This window comes from Haliotis rubra, unplaced genomic scaffold (genome assembly GCF_003918875.1).
Source record: "Haliotis rubra isolate DU_JTF1 unplaced genomic scaffold, ASM391887v1 Scf18, whole genome shotgun sequence".
NCBI lineage: Eukaryota > Metazoa > Mollusca > Gastropoda > Lepetellida > Haliotidae > Haliotis > Haliotis rubra.
The window spans coordinates 130,381-153,329 of record NW_025765780.1 but is presented as its reverse complement, the minus strand read 5'-3'; the positions used below and the strand labels follow the sequence as shown (position 1 = coordinate 153,329).

At 40.3% G+C, this 22,949-nt stretch overlaps 1 protein-coding gene across 1 annotated transcript; it reads right to left on the bottom strand.

Moving 5' to 3' along the window:
* Positions 1-10,082: 10,082 nt before the first annotated feature.
* Positions 10,083-22,613, bottom strand: LOC124273328. Its single transcript, XM_046708567.1, has 2 exons — positions 22,466-22,613; positions 10,083-11,510 (listed from the first exon to the last, which is right to left on the bottom strand). The coding sequence occupies exons 1-2, from the start codon at positions 22,541-22,543 to the stop codon at positions 10,536-10,538; spliced, it is 1,053 nt and encodes a 350-aa protein (XP_046564523.1). The 5' UTR covers positions 22,544-22,613; the 3' UTR covers positions 10,083-10,535.
* Positions 22,614-22,949: the final 336 nt, after the last annotated feature.

Genomic DNA, 22,949 nt, shown 5'->3' with positions numbered 1-22,949 from the left:
CGGGGATCTTGTGATCATTTATTGTTTGGTTTAATATTTGGAGATAACTCCTCTACTGGGATTGAAACTTTGTAAACTGATAGCACAGGTTGTTTGTTTTGAAAATTGAACATAATCCCTCCAACTTCCATTGAAACTATTAACTGTAGAACGCAAAGATATTCTCAATCATTTTACTGAGCGCGATTATGTCGTGGAATTTATTGCTCGATGGAGCTGTTAACGCTATTTCCCTGAATCAATTTAAAACCATGATAAATGCAACAGAAACTCACAATTACTTTGATTATGATTTTGGGACTAGATTTTGTCAAATCATCCATTGTCGCCTCAAGCTCGGCTGTAGTGACCAAAACGCAGACAAATATAATCGACATATATCAGAAACATCTAAGTGTTCGTGTGATCATTATAAAAGAAGACTTTATTCACTACCGCTTTACATGTCGGAGCTATCAAAATCTAAGAACAACTGTGTATTTTGATATTCAAGGATACGATGTTAAAACTACTTTACACGGAGCATTGAATGACTCAACAAATAGTCACATTCTCAACTAAGTAACCGCTTCCAGTGATTATCACCTAAACATAACCAACACCATAACGAACATATTTATCATTCAATCATTATCTGTTATTTTGTCTCAGTATTATTCTTATGATATATCGTGTAACTGTATATGTGTATACTTGAACTCTTCCATAACAATGACCTATGTAATTAGCTGAATACATATTGCATGAAACTGGTACAGCTATAATTGTTTATAAGTGTTAGTGGAACAGTCTACCTGATGGAGGGGAGAGCTTGTAATTACAAACCTCTTGACTGGAACAGGGTGTGTATTGGACGGGTAGTCAAACTGGGAGTAGTCACGATGGGAATGAACACACTACCCTACCACACCGCCTCACAACAGCACTGACAATAAGCGTTACACTACCCTATCACACCGCCTCACAACAGTACTGAGAATAAGCCATCACTAGTTAAACTACCCAATCACACCGCCTCACAACAGCACTTAACTACTTATCACACCGCCTCACAACAGTACTGAGAATAAGCCATCACTAGTTACACTACCCTATCACACCGCCTCACAACAGTACTGAGAATAAGCCATCACTAGTTACACTACCCTATCACACCGCCTCACAACAGTACTGACAATAAGCCATCACTTGTTACACTACCCTATCACACACAACAGCTGAGAATAAGCCACTGACACTAACAGTACTGACACTACCCTATCACACCGCCTCACAACAGTACTGAGAATAAGCCATCACTTGTTACACTACCCTATCACACCGCCTCACAACAGCACTGAGAATAAGCCATCATTAGTTACACTACCCTATCACACCGCCTCACAACAGTACTGACAATAAGCCATCACTGGTTACACTAACCGCCACAACAGCACTCCATCACTACCCTATCACACCGCCTTTACCCTATCACACCGCCTCACAACAGTACTGAGAATAAGCCATCACACGGCCTCACAACAGTACTGAAAATAAGCCATCACTAGTTACACTACCCTATCACACCGCCTCACAACAGTACTGAGAATAAGCCATCACTAGTTACACTGGTGTTTTCTGTTTGGGGAGACACCGGTCGTTTGTAGCTCGTTCTGTTATTTTTCAAAAACGTGATCAATCACGATTAAGTAACATAGTACTGTTGTTATATGGTGGAGAAGAAGCCTAATCAAATAAGACAGATATTATCCTTGTTCAAAAATGCTTAATGTAGCAAAATCTATCTTAAGTCTGTTCTCAATGTTACACATAACGCCTTCTCGAAAGCACCGGCTGAAATACGTTCGCCATGATTAAAATCTGACACTCAGCCAACTTCAAAGGGAGGTAATCCGAGCAATCCTCATACTTCAGATTCGATAATTGAAAATGAGCAAACTTGATGCAATAGGGACATGAGCAGTTATCCGTGAGATTTGCTTTTATATTAGTGTTAGATAATTATTGTGGGACCAGGAGATGGTTCTGTAAGCTCCTTTCACCTATTGAACCCTAACGAGTGAGGGATGAGAGAGATAAATTTGGTATAGCAACAATGAGCGGGGTAATCATATAAACAGGATCCGTCTAAGAAATATGATCAAGATTTGTCTTATGTGTCCCACTGTAACTATTCCGTCCAAAATATGCTCATGCCTACATATTCTGTTCATAGAGGAAACCGTCGCATGTTTATGGCACCTTCGCTTATTACATTACATCTCCCAGCAGGTCCAGTGATGATGCATGACATATCGTCGCTTTACTGTACAAATGGGGGTCATCGTGCTTAGGGAGCTTATTACCATGCATCTAGCTTGTTATACATGGTTCATTCAGATTGGAGAAACACAACAAACAATTCATGGTATTGCTGTACAAGCTGATGTCACAAGTGAACTACAGGTGTTAACCATGAACTTATAGTAGATGATCATATGCTTTTAAGAATAATCAATAAACATCATTATTGTTGTGTTTGTTACTGTTTTGTGGTTGTTTTCTTTTCTTTTTTAGGTTTTTGGGGATAGGGTGAGTTTTCCAACCATCTGGCTAGGATGGTAAGTCTCGCCAATCTGTGAAATTAAGCCAGATGATATTAATTACAATCTCACCACGAGAAGGAGTATCGAGGACAACACTTGTCACTTGTTAACAAAATCTGGTAACAAATGTTCCACTAATTTTCCGCATTGTCTACAGGAGGTTTTCATCTGGTAGTGAAAACAGACAGTCATATCAGAAGAAAGTGTTCGTATTGAGGGCAATGGGCGTGGGGGTGCGTTCTATAAAGTACAGGGTCAGAACACACTGCATACGTCACTATTTAGCAGATTAACAAAAGTTAATGAGATATCCCCTGACCTATCTTACTCAAAGCAAACAGCGCATGACGACAATTAATGAGGAAAACAAGCAGATGTGTGAGGTTTTTCACCAGTGTCTAATTTGATCTCATTTTCGTGGTCAGAAAATATAGTGCATCTTTCGATTAATGATTGTTTGAAGATAAGGATACTTTATACAGGCTTCAACCACAACCACATGGTGATTCAATACTTGAGAAATGGCGTAATGGAACGATTCGAGCCCTATTTCCTAAAGCTTCACATTTACGTACTGCAATGCAGATGGTGGACTGAGAAAATGCCTTTGATCAAAATTATCATAAACATTCTTTATCTTCGGAAAATCTGTGCTAGACAGTCTTCCAGCCAATTATCGTCATTATTGTAAAATACTGTTCCCTTTAATGACAACGATCGCTGGGGAGGCTTGGTAGTCATGGCACATCGAAGAAAAGATCCACCAATAACTGTATAAGCATATCCTATTAAGACCTCGGTTGTCACCACAGTCCACTCCAGTGATATCACCTCTCACAATCACCGTTCAGCCCGCAGGGATTTCCACACAGGTGGGCACAGGCTGTGTGCATTGTTGAGAGTCACGAAGCCTACAGAATAGCGTTGACTGGATTATGCATTCTAGTTGCCACCCAGCCCCACTTAACCTTTCCGTTAACATCTCCCTAAACCCACATTCACTCCCATCGTACCGGGCCACGCACTGGATCGGGCGGATAAGTTCTCCAACTTGGTCGATGGCGTGGCATCCAACTCAGAATACCAGAATCGTTTCTCGTCATATCAATCATCGGACTGTCTGGTCCAGACCCGATCATTTGTAGATTGCTGTGTGCGGGGTTACAACAGCAAAACACACTCACACACACACACACACGCACGCACGCACTCACGCACACACACACACATTCCAAACCTGCTATCACACTCTCTCTCTCGTTTTCTACGCTCCGTTCCATTTGCGCCATTTTACATTATATCAAGACTGGCGGATGATACTCTTTAGCTTAATTTACTTTCATATTTGGATTTCTATGGGAGTGAAATTCTGTTCGTGCCGGTAACATTTTTAAACGTTTTGCTTGCGTAAAAAATGAATCATTTCAATATTGTAACGAAAATTAAAATTAAGAATGCAAAGCTCGTTTGTTTGACTGCGAATTGTTAATAACGTGGAGCACGCATCCATGAACTAGCGCCAAATCTCGTTTGTATTCATGCCAGGAATCTGTAGCCTAACAAAATGCTGATTTAATTACATCCGACTTATCAGCTCCATACAGGGTCATCTCCAGTGAGCGTCTGTATCGTCGTAGACAGGATAAGCATAAGTGATGACATTATTCAAGTTGGTGGAGCGAGGAGTTAAGATTAAGCGGAGCTATCCCTTAGTTATGTAGACAACACTTCGTTATATTCTCCAACAGAAGATTAACCTGTAGTGATTGGATTATCTTTTCGCCTGAGAGATGGTGGTTAAAAGTCTGACTTTATATCATATTAAATGACGTGGGATTCACGTTAATAGGGAGTAGTTAGGGCCAAGAGACCGGTATCTCTCGTGGCCACGGACTTGCAGATGCTGGGCTTCATTGACAGGAACTACATTGGGGAATACTCATGTCCATACACGTCGGTTAACATCGCAATATAATATCATCATTACACCAAGAGACAATAATAGCATGTCTATTCAGTAAAAGTTATAACATTGCCGCCCTTCACTAGTTTGCAGTGTACATTTCAGTAGGAAACTTTATTTGGTTATCTTGTAATATACTAAGTTGGGGGACGTGCGGCCGAGTTATACAATAGCTCCCAGATCTGACTCGCACAGGCAGCCACCTGCAAGTTGCCAATTGTTCACGATAATGATTCTTGGTCTATCAATGCTTTGACATGTCAGCGATCTACCGCAACATTAGTCTCCTCTCACGTAGAAGCCAAGCCGCTGGCATGTCAGATATCACTTCAGCACAATATCGACACAACACGATAAATGTATACATAATATAGTTGTTTACTCTGGCTGTATCATTATGCAAGCCCACTGTCATCTGCTAGTCTTTAGTATGGTGGTATGTTTGGTTTTTGTTTTGTTTTTTTGTTTTTGTTTTACGTTTTGATGTTTGTTGTTTAACGCCGCACTTAGCGATATTTCAGCAAATATGGCGGCGATCTGTTTGGAACAGACAATCTAGTGATCAACACCATGAACATCGTTCTACGCAATTGGTATACGATGTCACGTGCCTACCACGTCAGTCAGCCTGATCCCGTTGCTTGCATGGGCTGCTGAAGAAGAATTCTTACCCGGATCATATATTATGTATTATCATGTACCACAGTGTGACCCGTAGTGAGATGCGACAACAAGTGGAAGAAAGGCCAGGTGAATATTGTACATTACACATCGAGACTGAAATACAGACAAAACCTACTTTACAGTCATCACTACCTTATACATTATTCAACACAGGGAGAAAACAGATAAACACATGCAGATCTATTTCATATTGCAACTAAAATGCGGACTTGATGCGTGATATAACGTTGTATTTACACTTTTAACTGAATTTAGCGATAACGTCAACAAGATAATGTAGGGAGCGTATAAACTATCGCCTGAGTGTATATACACCCAAATGTATCATAAGCACATTTTATACAATGAGATAAAGGATATCGCAAACACGATTGTATGTAACTGAGATGGATTGTGTTTGCATAGAGCGAGGGAATATATTAGGGAGTTCACACTAATGTCGATTTGTTACCGTGCAGACCAATTGTTTCTTAACTAATTGCTGGATCATGTATACATGCCGCAGCTGAAATAAGCTTCTCCAGCTATATATACACAGAAACATACTAAACTTCCTAACATATCAGCACATATTAAATACTAATAGTTTTTAAATCACACATTTACGATCATCATTTAAAACTCATTTAACATGGCACGGTAAAGTGCGTGTTTCACTGGCACACTAATCAATATTACCATTTCTAAATGCAACGAAAGCATCCCAAAATATTTCCAAATATATCGACACATGAAAAAAGTAGACACATTTCGAACTTCAGGGGGAAAAAGCAACATTACAAGGCCTTTTGTTGCATGGCATCTTAGTGAGAGACGACGCTGGCGTTGACTGTTTGTTCCAAGGGAAGGCACAATATGTTGTGTTAATTCTCAAACATTGTTTGACCACTTCAAAGATGGCATACAATATAACCCATTCACTCCTTCCAACGGGAGACAGGCTAAGAGGAAATTAATTTAGCGAGTGCCAGTTTGCTTAAAGGTTATGATAGAAAATACATTTATCCTTGCGAATATGAGACTTCTTTTTATACATTGTACAGCATGCTTTTGATCGTAAGAAGACACATTCATGTTTACTTTCATCGAAATGTAGCATTCCCTTCGCCAGTTGTGTGAATGAAGGGCAGCTTGTCATGTTTACACGTTGTGTGGGTATCAAATGAATTGGATTAATTTATGACATCAGTATACATATCAGTTTTAAATTTGTTTGATATCAGATCTCTGCTGGTATCGTCGAAAACAAAAACTATAAAATATACAGTGGAAATTACGGCGTTATGTTTCACCGAAAGTGATTTAATGAAGAAATAATGTAGGTTTGTTCACTGCCCATGTGTGGTGTAGTACAGTAGCGATTTGCTCTTAACTATGAAAGTCTAAGCGAGGGAACACTGCAGGCAATATTTGACTTTGTTCAACAAGGGAGAAGTTTCGAACATCACTGGGTTTTATTCATCTTTACTTTCATCCAACTAATTCATCTATCGATATGATTGACATAGAGGCAGATACTGATTGAGAGAAATGATAGAATGTTAACTAAATAAACCAAGATCAGTCAGATCTGGGGAGCATGTTTTTGATGAACGCAATGATGTTAGGTCATTATGACGTAACGCAAAACCCGAGCTTTATCGAATGACCAAGTACTGTCCACATCTTTGATCTTTCAGCAATGCTTCTTAGAGTGAAGATTTGCAAGCACGACAAAAACGAAGATTTAAAACTAACTAGAGAGCTGCTTCACCTATTTGCCTCCATTTTACGTTAAGGCAGATCGCTATTTGGCGTGGCCAAATGACGCAACACTGCGCAGCACATTCCAGCACCGCAGACTATCCGGCTTTTCAGTACGCTATTAAATACTTATGCAACATAATCAAAAAGGTTGATGTGATGATCCTGAATCCAATGCAGCAAACGTGAGTGGAGTATAGTTTAATACCGCTGTTAGCAACACGGAATTTTAAGGTTGTGGATCAGGGAAATTGAACCTGTCATTTGGGATGAACTGTAAGTTTCACAACGAATAGTATTTTTAATTACTTTGCTTCAGTTTCCCAGGTAGACATACGTCCCTGGGCATCGAGATCCCCCTCCCACATCAACATGACCTCTGTGGAATCACTCGGTAACATGGGGATGTTTGGGACATATCAGCGGCATGGGTGCGCTATCTTGACTGACAAGACAGTCAGCAAGGATAGGGTAGATCACGTGGTAGATAATGTGATCGACGTCATGACGTCAGCCAATTATGAACATAAAAAGTTAACTTTATCGCAGGATGCAAAGCTGGATACATTTTTCCAAGCAACCTGTAGAATTGCAATTACAAGACAGGTCGCGGGTGGTGCTCTCTGTTATGGTAAAAGGGAGTAACAACGCTTACAATGACGTCACCCACAATGACATCAATGGCATGTCGCTGAAATTTATGTCTTGAGGTGGCTTGAATACAGAATACCAGTACATCCGTTTTCCTGGTAAGGAATGTACTTTCATCCAACTGATTTCGCTTAGACTCTGAAACTGCAGGAAGCAAATATTATCGTAAGTAATGACAAATACTATGTCCTAATCGAAATATGTCCCCGATAGATACCAAGTATGGCTTCGCATCCTAAGGACACTTGTATTTATGACCTTGTGGGCTATGCAAACTACGTATATATGCTTTGAATAAACAAATAGCGCACCATTCCAACTGATTTCTTTTGATTTCGCGTTCAACTTTTTATCAATTTGCCCGTTATTCAAAATGTTTGTTGAAGTGAAATACTTTACCAGGTACATTTATCCCACAGTAAATGATGTGAGAAAGTGTAGAGAACGTTAAACTATTTCAGTACATACCAGCCGCCATCCTGGATAAACTGATGGTGCCGCTGCTACTGGCCCCCATGTTTACATCAGAAATGTATATACAATAGTATGTAATTACGTTCTGTGTTTCTGTTCTCCATTTGTAAAATGGCACCCATATACATAACCACCTAATCCTTGTACTTAAAGATCTCAATTTATCATTTATATAAGTGTTGAAGACATTTCTGAGTTTGTGAAAAGTCATATTTCGCTGCAGTGACAAGAATTTGATGTCTGCACTGCAGTGAAAGTATCGCTTTGCCGGAACTCCACATGCCTCCGCAAAATGTTCTGTTCACAACACAATAAATCGCAATGTAAACATATTTTACCTAAAGCATTTGGTCAGCATTCACGGCAATGAATGGTCGACCTCCTGCGAAGAAAACTCGAAAGGGTCAGCTGATCGCTGAGTCATTGAATGCACCCACACACCGAGCGTCTGACGTCTCTGGTTGGAACCGTGTTGGAGGTGTGTGGTTCGAATCCATCAGTTTTGGGGCCATTACTGGTGGGCGGCCGCTACGGGGACTATCTATAACGTGATTGTTTTGCTATAAACGTCGCCATAAGTGACAAGCTGTGTTCCTATGGAATTTGAATCCATGAGCAACGTCACACTGTGAGGTAGCACAATTAAGCATCCAGAACGATGAATAGAGGTGTGTTTCTGACTTCGCCACTTTTTAAGACTGCATTGAGTGGGGATGGTAGGCCGCTGATTGTCTGGCTTATATGTCACTTGTGTCCACAGTTTTTTGGGCAGATTTCACGGCATGCCAAGGTAATTGTAATCATCAGTACGCTTGCCGAAGGGGAAAAATGCTAAATATATGTGCTATATTGGATGATGTTAAATAGGTTCAAAATACAATCAGACTTTCTAAATCGCTTGTGCTTTGTGTGTAAAGTTTTCGTCTGTCCAGCTCAAAAACAACCTATCAGGTACATTGCTGATTTTCTATGTAAATACTCTCTCTGGGTGAGACGGCCCAGGTGATTTAGGTGGGTCATGTGGTTCAGGTAGGTGAGGTGCGCAAGGTAGGTCAGATGTGCCAGAAGAGTCAGGTGGGCCAGTTGGGACAGGAGAGTCTGGTAGATTGTACGGGTCATTGGTCCAGCTGGGTCAGACGGGTCGGGTGAATCAGGTGGGCAAAGTGGTCCAGGAGAGTCTGGTAGGTTGTATGGGTCACGTGGTCTAGCTGGGTCAGATGGGTGAAGTGAATCAGGTGGGCAAGGTGGTCGAGGAGAGTTAGGTAGGATGGACGGGTCAGGTGAGTTAGATGAGCCAGACGGGCCAGGTGAGATAGATAAGCCAGAAGGGTCAGGTGGGTCAGGTGGGACAGATGGGTCAGGCGAATCAGGTGGACAAGGTAGTCGAGGAGAGTCAGGTAGGGTGGACGGGTCAGGTGAGACAGATGAGCCAGAAAGGTCAGGTGGTCCTGGTGGGTCAGGTGGTCCAGGTGGGTCAGGTGAATCAGTTGGACAAGGTAGTCCAGGAGAGGCAGGTAGGACGGACGGGCCAGGTGGACTAGGTGGGAAAGATGAGCCAGAGTGGTGGTTAATTTGCGTATGGCGGATAATGTGTATCAGGTGGGCCAGGTTGGTAAGGTGGTCCAGGTGGGTAACGTGGGCCAAGTTTTTAATCAAGTGTCTAAAACCTACAACATGCATTGTGAAGTCTCCTCCCAGATCGATATGATACGGTGTGTTATAATGGGGGTATTATAGTCGTGAAACCTCACTCACCTCTACCTCAGCTCACATCAGAGATACCGCTTGGTCTAATGAGATGCAAAACACTCCTTGTCGTTATTCCGCCCCACGAACGATGGAGGCCATAACAATCTTCGGCTGCTAATGGCTGGCTGGGGAGGGGTTTAAGCAATTTCAAGACGCATTCCATGGGCGGAACGTTTAGCCTCAAGAACTGACGTAATAAAAACAAAACATTGATCAACAAGATGAAACTTAGGCACTCTTCAACTCTTTATTGCCGAAGCGGTTCATAACAAATAAATATCTAACAACACAAAATATATTCCTTTAAATTTTGATATAAACTCTTTCAAAAAGATTAAGGCTGTTTGTATACAAAGTGTTAAGCGTCTTAATGGTACACTTCATAGAAACATTATTCGTGTGTCAACAGTTACAGTGGTTTGATTTGTATGTCAGACCTAGTACATGTATGTGTAATACCTTTTAGTATGCACGCAGTCAATAGGATACACAAGCATTCTTTCTCAAATTGGATGTGAACTTGAATTTCATGTACAAAATGTAGGGCCACTGTCATTAATGGCTTCTTCATATCATATATGTCAGAAGGAGTTAAAGGTTTCAGTGCGAAAGTAACGTTTTGATATGCATACTCTTTTCTGGACGATCATGTTAGCCTTGCATGTGTCTTTATTGTTGTTCAACTTTCATTTTCGTTCATCACTCTCAGATTCGACAGCATTATCCACAGACCTCTTGCCGAAGTCATCCATGTCACTGAAGTGTGAAATTGAGTCCAGGCCTTTCTTGACGAAAGTGGAGAAGCCTCCAGAACCAATCGAATCGAATGGTCGTTTGGCAAAGCCTGCCATTCCAGCACCCTGACTGATTGAATCGAATGGTCGTTTTTCTACCTCACTGTCTGACTTTTTGTTGAAAGATGCGAAACCTCCATGGGCAATTTTATCGAAAGATTTCTTGACAAACCCTGACATCCCACTTCCGGCGCTGATGGAATCAAACGGCCTCTTCGCAAAGCCAGCCATACCGCCTCCTGACGAAATTGAGTCGAAAGGACGTTTTGCAAATCCTGCCATACCTCTCCCGGAGGCAATGGAGTCAAATGGTCTCTTAGCGAAACCGGAGAGATCGCTTCCTGCTGCGATAGAGTCGAAGGGACGCTTAGCAAATCCAGACATACCTCTACCAGATGCAATGGAGTCGAACGGTCGTTTAGCAAATCCCGAAATTCCAGTTCCACCCCCGATTTTGTCGAATCGACGCTTGGCAAATCCCGACAGTCCACTGCCCGCATTTATGGAGTCAAAGGATCGCTTTGCAAACCCCGATATACCACTACCAGCTGCTATGGAATCAAAGGGACGTTTGGCAAATCCGGATAGCCCACTTCCGGCAGAAATTGAATCTAATGGACGCTTAGCAAAACCTGCCATTCCTCCACCAGAAGCAATGGAGTCAAACGGTCTCTTAGCGAAGTCAGAGAAAGCACTTGAACCGGATATTGAATCAAAGGGTCGTTTGTTGAAGGCCGAAAACCCACTGCTGTGAGATATCTTATCGAATCCACGCTTCATGAAGCCACTTAAGCCACTGCCCCTGTTGATTGAATCGAAGGATCTCTTCACTGCTACAGACGTAACATCAGACTTGCCAACCTTCACCTGAAAGAAAACAAAACACCATCTCATTCGACATTTGTATTCTTGAATATTACAGCTGTCCGGTGGATTAACGATTTACTAAAGACAAGAGGCCATATTGACTCTGTGTCAACAAGGTTAACTATCGTATGGGAAGTCCGTTTGTGTTGTGTTGGAATGCTGCACACTGAACGAGAACTCAGGAATATGAAGCAAACAATAGACGCTAAATAATTAACTGCCTTCTCATATCGTCCATTATTTGACAGTGTTGTGTCTTGAAGTAGCACTTGGGAAGTGTGGATTGTCTTGGGCAAACAGATGCCAAGGAGAGGGAAAAGCATACACACTGATACAATAGTTGTAGGATTAGGCATTCAAGTGTATGTACACATGATTTACTTAACCAAATTTCCAAGTGCGCGTGCTTGTGACAGTTTGGTTTTAAGTTAATGTGAGTGAGTGAGTTATTATTTAACGTCACATCGACAATATTTCAGCCATATCGTGACGAGAACATTTGACATTGTAATGGAATATGTATATATTATAAAACCTGTCATCGAAGGACAGTAAAACAACTAGAATATCACACTTGGATTTAAAACTAGTGTGGAAGGTTAAAACTAATAGCACTATTAGGACAATACAAGATAAAAACAGGCTATAGATCGCCAACAACTGAAGGTCGATCACCATACTAGGGACCATGGGGACTTACAGTACCTTGGCTACCTGCATGGACCCTAGTTGGATTTACACCATCCCTTCAGCTGCTGGCGATTGTAAGAAATGTTAGCTACAATTAAAATGACAAAAATGCTACGTTTAAAAATCCTGGTAAGTTTAAATTGACTTTCGAAGTTTTAAGTTAATGTATAAACGAACGATATATTTAGGACTTACGATTTATGTATAAGCTTTCAAACCGTCCTAATTCAAAGCTATGACTTATATCCTTTGACGCAAATCGTCTGTGTCAGATATTTATAATTTCTGAAAGAACAGACTCATGTCGTCGATCGGTGATAACATATTTGGTGCGTAGCTATCTGGCAATATATTCAGTTATTAAGTCGCAGCTACTGACATTTATACTGATGCGCGTATTTGTGTTACTTATTGCTAATATATGTTTAGGTTACCATTTGTATTGTAGACATCATCATGCTCGCATGGCTTCAGAAAGGTTCGGCGATCAGTGTGTACCGTTGCCTTGGAATACATTAATTAACCTATATGTTACCCTATACATTTACATAAGTGTTTTGCGGACTCCCTATTTCACCTTCTCTCTTCCTAAGTCATGTATGAATACATCTATACTTTCGTGTAATAAAGCACGTATTGACTGACAAATAATGAAACAAGTACATGTTCTCGTTCTCATTACTGATTCGTTCGCATTACGCAGTAATGGCAATATCAATGGGTAATCACCGTCAACTAATTATCATGATGCCATACTTTTCGCCATTATTCCTGTACAATGGTTTCACATTTTCAGATGATCATTAAACATCTGTCAATAAATTTGCTCAGGCCAAGATCACGTCGTATATGTGCGATTTCAGGGAATAACGGTAAACATCAAAATTGGATCCTTAAGTGGTCAAAGAATGATTTCACCTGGAAACCCAACTCCAATTAGTTCAGATAAGGCTTGTAAAATAATGACACGGCACCGCTCTCAGTTAAGTGCAGGTCGGCGAAGAGAAGCCATCAATCGCACCGCCAAATGATACGTTAGGGACGTCAATATACAACATCAAACGAAACAGGCGATTTGATAACAATGAGCAGATACTGGTGATAAACCGCGCCTTTCCTGTAACCCGATCCTCTTTTCAAGGGAGTGTGAAATGCTTTTGTGTCATTATCCTGGGCAATAGGATCACGATGAGATATAGACTGTACCCAGTCGCATTGGGCCCAGACGCCAGTATTTATACCGTCATTTTTAGCCTAGCGTTGGTAAATAAATGAAAATCAAATTAGACGCAATGAATATGACTGTATTTGTGAGAACAGGGACTCCACCTCGAGTTATTTTGATGTAGGAAACGTATGTTTTCGTCACTATGGTGTCAATATACCATGATTGTGGCCAGCCTGTGAAACACAATATATATAAGTAAATGTAAGTAATTGTCACATGTATCATCAGATACAACTTGTATGTGTCAGATATTCATGACTATCGAAAGTTGAGAGTGATGTTGTAGATTGCTGATAAAAAACTTGATGCTTGGAAAACTGATGGCACATTCATTCCTCAAATATCAGTCCCTGGCGTTTCTACTGAGCTGTGTATCATGTGTAGCTTACGCTTCTATGAAGGACACACAGACCCCATTCTCTAAGTATCGGATCCACCGAGACGGGAAAGCATAAAGTTGAAGGCAATGCACTCGACAATTTGATTCACCTCCTTGCGGTTCATTACCGTCCTTCTTCGTGCCCTCTGGCTTTTGGGTGATGATCAACTTATGCAACAATCTATATACCTAGGATATGAATAAAGGCACAAAAGCTTTTTTCATCATCATAAGATCTCCCTTGCACAGTTATGTATTGTGTATGAATCAGTATCAGTTATGTGCCAAAGGTGAACGTATTCAGCGACGTCATACTGAAATATACAGGTTTAGACTTGAAAGAGCAAGGGAACACATAGCATAAGGGAAAACAGGAAAATGACTCGCACATGTAGAAGCGCACATGTTGAAACGTACCCAACTCAAACAGACACGGTTGTATAGACACTGAGGGAACCACACAAATCCTCTCATGTGAGGCTGTTTTGACACCCATAGAAATAAGATTGAAATCAAGAGAGCAGCCAAACATAATAATTATGGCACTCATCATTCCATGGCGGTACGACGCCAGCCCGTTTAAACTTCTACTAGTACTCTAGGTTTGCCACGGAATGCTTAAAATAAAATGCAGTCTGTGCGCATGATATCACCTTTTCGATCTGAATAATTGGTGATGGGACCTAAACCACATCTAAAATTGACGTACTCCCACGGTCTGTACTTCTGACAGGGTGGAACCACTGAGCGTCTTTAGCCTGCGAGACGCCCTAGACTTCTTCTTCTTATTTACATCCACACGTTCTTTCAGATAATCGTGCAGTATACAAGTATGTTCCCCCCTTATTGTCTACGTTTCCCTAATTTGAGGTACATTCAAGCACTCCCATCCAGCGAAGATTTGCTTCCCCACTACTAAAGTTTACGAAAGAGTGTCAAACGTGATATCCGATGCATTTCACTATTTTTGACTAACGTTTTTTCATTTGAACAACTGCCTTGATTTTGCAAGTGCTTGTGACAGAGCCCAGCAGTAGGATAGGCTACGAACACACTTCGCCAACACCCGGTATCATGATTCTTCCATTATATTCATGCTCATGATATAAGTTGGAATAGTTCTTATGACTATTGTAAGGTTTTCTGGCTTTACTTTTAATCGAAATTAATCAACAACTTACATTAATGGATCAGAAACTCATGCCTTTGGTCCGTGTAAATTATTGAAGTTTTAGTCGAACGATTTGCTGCACGTGCAGCCTACATTAATGTACAAAACAAGCGTATTACACTATTTGATGCCACATGTTTCAGAAATTCACAATGATAGCCAGAAGTCCAGTTGTACCCTCGTTACAACACCCATGTTGACGGTCGCTTCAACCGAACATGCGAACAGTGGACTGGCTGGCAAACATGGTCCCACAATTTACAATCACCCATACCACACATTCCGTCGACAAAAATGTGAACGATTGACACGTTGCTCCTTTCAAGACATCCCGTACACACTTGAGACGGGATCTGCGGTCAGATGAACCAGTCGTGTTCTGTTCACATCTCAATGTACAACCCTGCAATGGCCAGGTTGTGTGCATAACGTCCGATCACAAAAAAAACAACAACAACACATATTGTGCGGGTTTCTTCAGGCCAACAATGTCAAAGTTATGTCTTGGCGAGCCCGGCCATCTGACTTGATCATACTGGACATCCCTCAGAATATCACGTTTCTTGCCAACAGAATCCCTAGATGAACTTGGTGGGATCACCTGGCGTCCCCAAGTATACATTCTATTTCATTATGACATCCAAGTCTATAAATACCAATATATTATGTAACTCATGTATAAATGCCATTATGCCGATGTGACGTTATCTTTCGTGAATCAATATCATCAAATTTGTGAAATAATCATTGTTTATATATATACGCAATGCCATACATTCTGCGACGTTGTCCCTCGAGTAGACATCCCATTACATTATGTGTTGTTATCTCCCGTGACGGTGTATAAATACCTTTATGCTGTGTGATGTTATCTGCGTGTATAAATGTCAGTATATTGTGCATCGTTATTCTTCGAGTACAGGCCCCCTTACAATATGTGGCGTTATTTCCCTTGTATGAATACGTTTATGCAATGTGACGTTATCTCCGTGTGTACATACTAATACATTGTGCGACGTTATCCCTCGAGTAGAGATCCAATTGCATTAAGTGGCGTTATCTCATGTGACGGTGTTTAAATACCTTTATGCCTTATGACGTTATTTGTGTGTATAAATACCAATACATTGTGTGACGTTATCCCTCAGGTACAGATCCCATCACATTATCTGGCGTTAACGTTCGCGTAAATATACAAATACATTGTGCGACGTTATCCCTTGAGTATATATTCCTTTACGTTAGGCGGTGTTATCTCCCGTGTATGAATACTTTTATCTTATGTGACATTATCTGTGTGTATGAATACATTATGTGACGTTATATCACCGTATTGTGTGTCTTCTTTGATTGGCATTCTAGAAGTTGGGTAGATGAAAAATGAGGCCTATTTTTATGGATATACAACTTCTTTACTCTATATAGGCGACGTTTCGACATAGATTCTAATGTCGTTGTTATGAGGACTATTTTTATGGATATACAACTTCTTTATTCTTTATAGGCGACGTTTCGACATAGATTCTAATGTCGTTGTTATGAGGACTATTTTTATGGATATACAACTTCTTTATTCTATATAGGCGACGTTTCGACATAGATTCTAATGTCGTTGTTATGAGGACTATTTTTATGGATATACAACTTCTTTATTCTATATAGGCGACGTTTCGACATAGAATCTAATGTCGTTGTTATGAGGACTATTTGTATGGATATACAACTTCTTTACTCTATATAGGCGACGTTTCGACATAGATTCTAATGTCGTTGTTATGAGGACTATTTTTATGGATATACAACTTCTTTATTCTATATAGGCAACGTTTCGACATCGATTCTAATGTCATTGTGAAGCAAGCAACAACGACATTAGAATCTATGCCGAAACGTCGCCTATATAGAATAAAGAAGTTGTATATCCATAAAAATAGTCCTCATTCTTCACCGTATTGTGTGATTTCGTCTCTTATACATGAATATTGATACATTATGTGACGTATACTCTCATGTATAAATATCAACTGGGTGTAGTTTAATAGTTTAATTAATACCACACAGCTATCTGTCGAGAATAGAATATAACATCAGAACTCCATCTGTGGTTATCTCCCGGGCATTATCTGTAGTTCTACCTGTACGTGTACAGTGAACATAATATCATGTGTTGTCATATCTTGGGTATGTTCACGATTTCCCCGGTATGTCTAACATTTCATTATATACAGGGATCTCACGAAGAGAGAGTTCGGAAAACCCTGGAAACCAACCAAAAGACCCCAAGCCCAAAGCAGCCACATCGCCTGTACTAGTGAGCTTCGCATACACAGATCTAAACAGCCACGCAATCAGATCAGATGTTTTACACAATTGCGATGTCACGGTGACCTTTATTCAGACAGTTCGACTTTCAGGAGGCTCGGGTCATGACCAAATATACTGTTTAAACGGTAGGGGATACTCCATGTTGTGGGGATATTATTGGAGAACCAAGTTGTTTAAACGGTAGGGGATAATCCATGTTGTGGGGATATTATTGGAGAACCAATTTGCATGCTAGTGTATGGAATCAGAAAATGATCATCATCCATTTACAGGGTGTAATGAATTGCATGCAAACACACCAATGTCGTGCAAGCGTTGTTGTTTTTATCAGGAGGTGGATGTGAACATTGTCGAGGTAAAATTCGAAGTTTGCAGTTAAACGTGTCAGTGTGTTACTGTACATTGCAATGATAAAACCAGACTGCCAGCTGTTCTGATATTGTTATAAACACAATCGTTCACAGTCGGTAATTAGTACTGTACAATCACGATATCGACAGGCATATCACGTTGATGACGGAGGTCCATCTGGTTGACCAAGGGCGACAACTGGACAGATTCATCAGAACGACTGTGTTTCAAAACCATCAGCAAAGTGCCTCTCAAAATGGAGATGGGATTCACACAGTTACAGACGTTATAGTAACTGGACAGACGATTCGATATATACTACACAGATGGAATCTGCCTTCCCGACGTCCACATGTTATCCAGCGATTGAATTAAAGCGCGTCGTCGTTGACATCACGGGCTGCAGTGTTGTGGCATGGACGGAACGAACGTTTGGAGGATGGGTCAGTAACATTGTGACATGGGGTCACTGTAGACTATCAACTAGTCTCTGAAATGAACCTATTTTACAGAAAAAAAGTTCATAGTAAAAAAATGCAACATAATGAAAAGGAGCCTGAGACTGGAAATCTAGACTTGCCACATTTTCAAAACTTGCGTGGGCTTTCTTGCATATATTTGCTTCAGGGTCTGTATGCTAGACTAGGGTCGCCATGGCTGGCAGAACAGCGCTACATGTCATTCACACACGTGTCACACGGCAGCACTGCCGTGACACCATCTTGAAGCCAGGTGCCACCATGGTGCCATTTGCGCGCCGACATGGACGTCGTTTTGTGTTTCAGGATAACAAAGCAAGGACACACCAGGCTGGTATTGCTACAGAGTACCTCCAACAGGAGAACGTAACTACATTACCATGACCACCACTCAGTCCATTCTTGTCAACCATTGATGTCCAGGATATCCTTGGACGACATCACCGTCAAGAACCACCGAACACTCTCAGCGGAATTGGCGGTGCACTGCGGGATGGCTGAATGTTCGAGATGGAATGAACCAAGCTGACATTGGAAGTTTGATTAGGAGGATGCCTCGTGTAATCCTTGATTGTCCTGACGCACTCGCGCGATACTAATGACTTTGACTTTTCAAGGTAAATGACGTTATGTACACTTGGCCAATCACCTAACAAAATCTATTGTCACCTATTAACGATCAATGCAAATCCCTTATTACACCCCTAACTCATGACTAAGATGCAGTGAATGTCATAGACACATATATTTAGTCCTGTGTTTTTTAATATGCAAATTATTTCTTCCAAATCAAATTTAAATGAGGCCATGGTCTTTCTGCCCTATCATTCGAACCTCGGTTCAATGCTGGTTTACCAATATGGTTCGTACATAACGGGACTTCACGTCCAATAGGCACCCGAATACAACAACTCTAAATATATTTTGCTAAATCTGACATGAAATCCGTACTTTACGAACACCAACAATCCTAACCACATCATGTTCTGACAATATGACATCTTTTTCCACACCAACGTCAACCACTGTAAACAGGGAAAACATCAAGACACTATCGGAATTCAAATAATATATGAGGCCAGCTATTAACAGAAACAGTGACACTGGGAAAAGATGAAACACCAATAAACTATGGAAATTCAAATAATGTATGATGCCAGCAGAGAGCATGGCATCTAACTACCCGGCGTGGGCTCTTCTATTCTACATTCAATCCGTAACAGCAATGGAGGACTTCATTGTTTTGTTTTTAACCGTCACCGTATTAGGCGCCTTCTCTTCTTCTGCTCCCTTTACCTTCGTTGTAGTGAGACTTTTGTCCATACATGCTACCTTGGTAATCACATCAGCGGGCATATATAAATTTACTAAGCTTACTCTGTATTCTACTGAAGAATGGTCCAGATGTAGCATTGAAACGTCGTTAACTAGGACAGGAACTTTATTTTCATAGGCGTTTCATGTCGTCGTGTTCTTTAAACTTCTACATGCAAACCAGAGGCTACGTTTCAACCTCATAATTAGCAGTTGTTGATTTTTTTAAAACATATTTTCCTCTGCATCATGACATGAAAGGTTGATGAGACACAGTTATTGTTGCTTCTTACCACAGAACATTTCTTAGCTCCAACGGAATTTCCATTTTCTGAATGCCATTGAAATTGCGCACGAAAATTATAGAATCAGTTCTAAATTACAGAGGCTTCTGTTCTTTTATTCGACCTATACTTTCTTCGAACCTCATAAAGACAACTTTTTTTATGGAAGTCCACTCACATAGAAATTCTTCTTCAAAGTAACCAATTATAATTATGCCTTATGTTAAAGTAGGATGTTATTTGATGAGGACTCGCTTTGTATCGGCCAGGGTAAAATGCATCATGCAGAAACCATTGCTTGGGTACATTAATGTCCTTTAGAAGTATAGGAAGCACCATAGTACTTTGCAGTTTTGTAGATTCGGCATATAACTATGCGTACACTGAAATATGCTAATGATTACATCATGGGGCAACAACTATGATAAACATTGGCAAGAACGTTTATGGGAAGATAATGATATGAATAGTAGAAGTAAGCCTCGTACCTACAGATCTTTTAACGATGTTTTATTGTTGTGAAAGTTATGTTAGCACTTTTATGCCCCGGAATTACCGTTCGGCTTTTGCAAAATATGTATGTGGTATTGCGCCTTTAAGAATTGAAACGGGCAGACATACAAATTGAAATGTTGAGGATTGAGTTTGCTTTACCTGTAATGGAGTTATTGAAGATGAGGAGCATGTTCCATTAATTTGTCTCTTATATGACAACTTTAGAATAGCTCTTTTACAAATGTTTCAGCTGAAGTGTCCAACTGTTAAACTTTGTCAAACCACGAAAGGTTTATTTTACGGCCAAAACCTGCTTCTCAATACTACAACGTAGAAAACATATTTTATATTGATAAACAATCGCTTTTATATATGTATAGATGCCTACTTGTATATGATTTTACCGTCTCTCATAACTTAATGCGAGTGGCGCTGTACCATATTCTTACAGTTTCAAGTCTTGTCTGTATATATATTCTTTTTACGATGTACAGCGATGAGACGTAAATATATCTCTGCCTTCCTGTCTGTCATGCTGTCTGTCTGTCCGGGTTATTATTTGTATGAAGACGATCTTGCGGGAAGATAATAAATGAATTGATTAAGTTATGGAACGGTATGTTATGAGCTTTAGAACACATCAGAGACAAAATGCTCGTATGTCCTTAAAATACATGAACTGAGGTTGTGAAAACGCACAAATGTGTTGGTTCGAGTAACCTAACGCACACTTCCAGAACATACACTGAACAGACTTTCACAAATGTCAGAAAAGTGGATTTCTCAGGTTCTCAGAAGATAATAACGCTCATTGATAATATTGTTCATGTACACGTTTGTACATGTCGTAGTTCTTAAATGATTTAATTTGTACATATACACGTGAAAACATTGAATTCTGTCTTGTATAGTCTGCTGCTGTGAAACAAGTGCTACGGTATACTGTCGTGTTACACTTGGCACCTATGTTTATTGGTTTGAAATACAGAGAAAGAAAGTTTAATGATGTGTGGGACTTTCTGTACATGAGTTGGCTTTAAGGATAGAAGATGAAGCTCAATGTAGCCTGCTGATATGATAATATTTGATCTCCCGAGTGCACTGAGGCTGCTTTAGCATTTATCAATGGGCGTGCAGCTCATACTATTAATAGACTGTCAGGCAAAATCACCCGCCATTCACACTTAATGCATTCTCTACGGGAATATAATGCTGCAGATTTTTCAGGGAATTATCAACTACTTAAAGCACAAGACTTATGATAACATGGAGTGCAACAGGATTATCAATGGTTAAATTTACATAACTTTTATGTACTTAGATAACCTATTGCTCTATGTTTGTAGAATGAAATTGCTGAATTTATGTTGCGGAACAAAGGCGGGAAACAACCCTGCGATAGTCATTGTTTGCTTCATACCCAAAGTACCGTTTTCTTATTTCTTTCTTAGGGTTTAAACACCCATGTGGTGTCAATGCTTCCCTGGCAATTAAGGGCCAGGTGGCACATGTACTAGATATGTGACACATCGTTACAGTTATGTCACTCTTCCTATGTTTAGCTTTCACGATGAAGCTTGTAATGTCGTCCGCAAATGTGGTCATAACTTCAGTGGAGATATCTAAAAGCGGTTCTCAAACAACCTTTCCTTTTCAGGACTGTCCAAGTTTTATATCCCTTTTAAGAACGGCAAATTTAAATAAACTTGTCACATGTCAGGTGAAATTATGCGCGCCGTGGTTTAGGTGCAATGAAAACAGGCCAAGAAGATTCGAAATAAATATGTTTCTAATTACACAAATCCATTCTGTCAAAACAGTTTGTTTAATTTTAAAGGACGACGGTGTTTTCATTGTATACTGGTATTACATTTCTAATTGATCACGACAGAAGGAAAGGAAAAAAAATCTCGTTCAAACAGTGTCATTATATTTGTAGTAGCTACTGAATGACAGCCGAAGTACCCTCATGAAAACTACCTCTAGGACATATATATTACAACAAAATACATCACACCGTTTTTTCCTGTTCATATTTTTTCACTGTAACATTTACCATGGCATAGACTTCTGATTTACCAAATAATTCTTATTCTATTTGTTAAAATTAGATGATATAATATTGCACAAAACTTTTTGACAATTTTCAGATACTCAAACAAGTGCCGCAACATCAACACACGCAAATAGCATTTTACCTACTAAAGAAAACTTGATACTAAAAGGCAATCAAACTTACCTCTTCTTTTTCTGCCAGCACAAGGTATAGACCAAGAGCAAGGACAAGCCCAGGTTGAAGAGATGATACCAGTCTCATTATAGTAGCGTCAAGCGTCTGGTATCAAAGTGTTCTCTTGGTCGACAAGGCCACCGACTCGTGGACGACCACGGAGTCAGTTCCACTTTATAAGGATGGGGCACGTGGATCTGTCAACAATACTTGCTGATCGATATGTCGAGGTAATCCAGTTATACGCGACGTGCGTGCTCCAATGATCTTCCAGTAGGGACAGGCATTACCAAGCCTATATACGATGGCACAAGTCGTCGATAGCTACACTATTCCCTTTTGTTTCAGCGAACGGTTGAGGTATATGTATATCATTACAAGAATCAAGTTTGTTATTCTTGTTATAGTCCGTTTGGCTCAAAATTGGACCGATGAAAAACTAATATACATATAATACTAAAGGAAACACTCATCATAATTACAACATCAGACC

Excerpts from the sequence above, each read along its gene's own strand:
- LOC124273328 (XM_046708567.1), bottom strand. The coding sequence starts at position 22,543 with ATGAGACTGGTATCATCTCTTCAACCTGGGCTTGTCCTTGCTCTTGGT. Across the intron at positions 11,511-22,465 it reads TGCTGGCAGAAAAAGAAGAG|GTGAAGGTTGGCAAGTCTGA; the intron begins GTAAGTTTGATT and ends GTTTTCTTTCAG.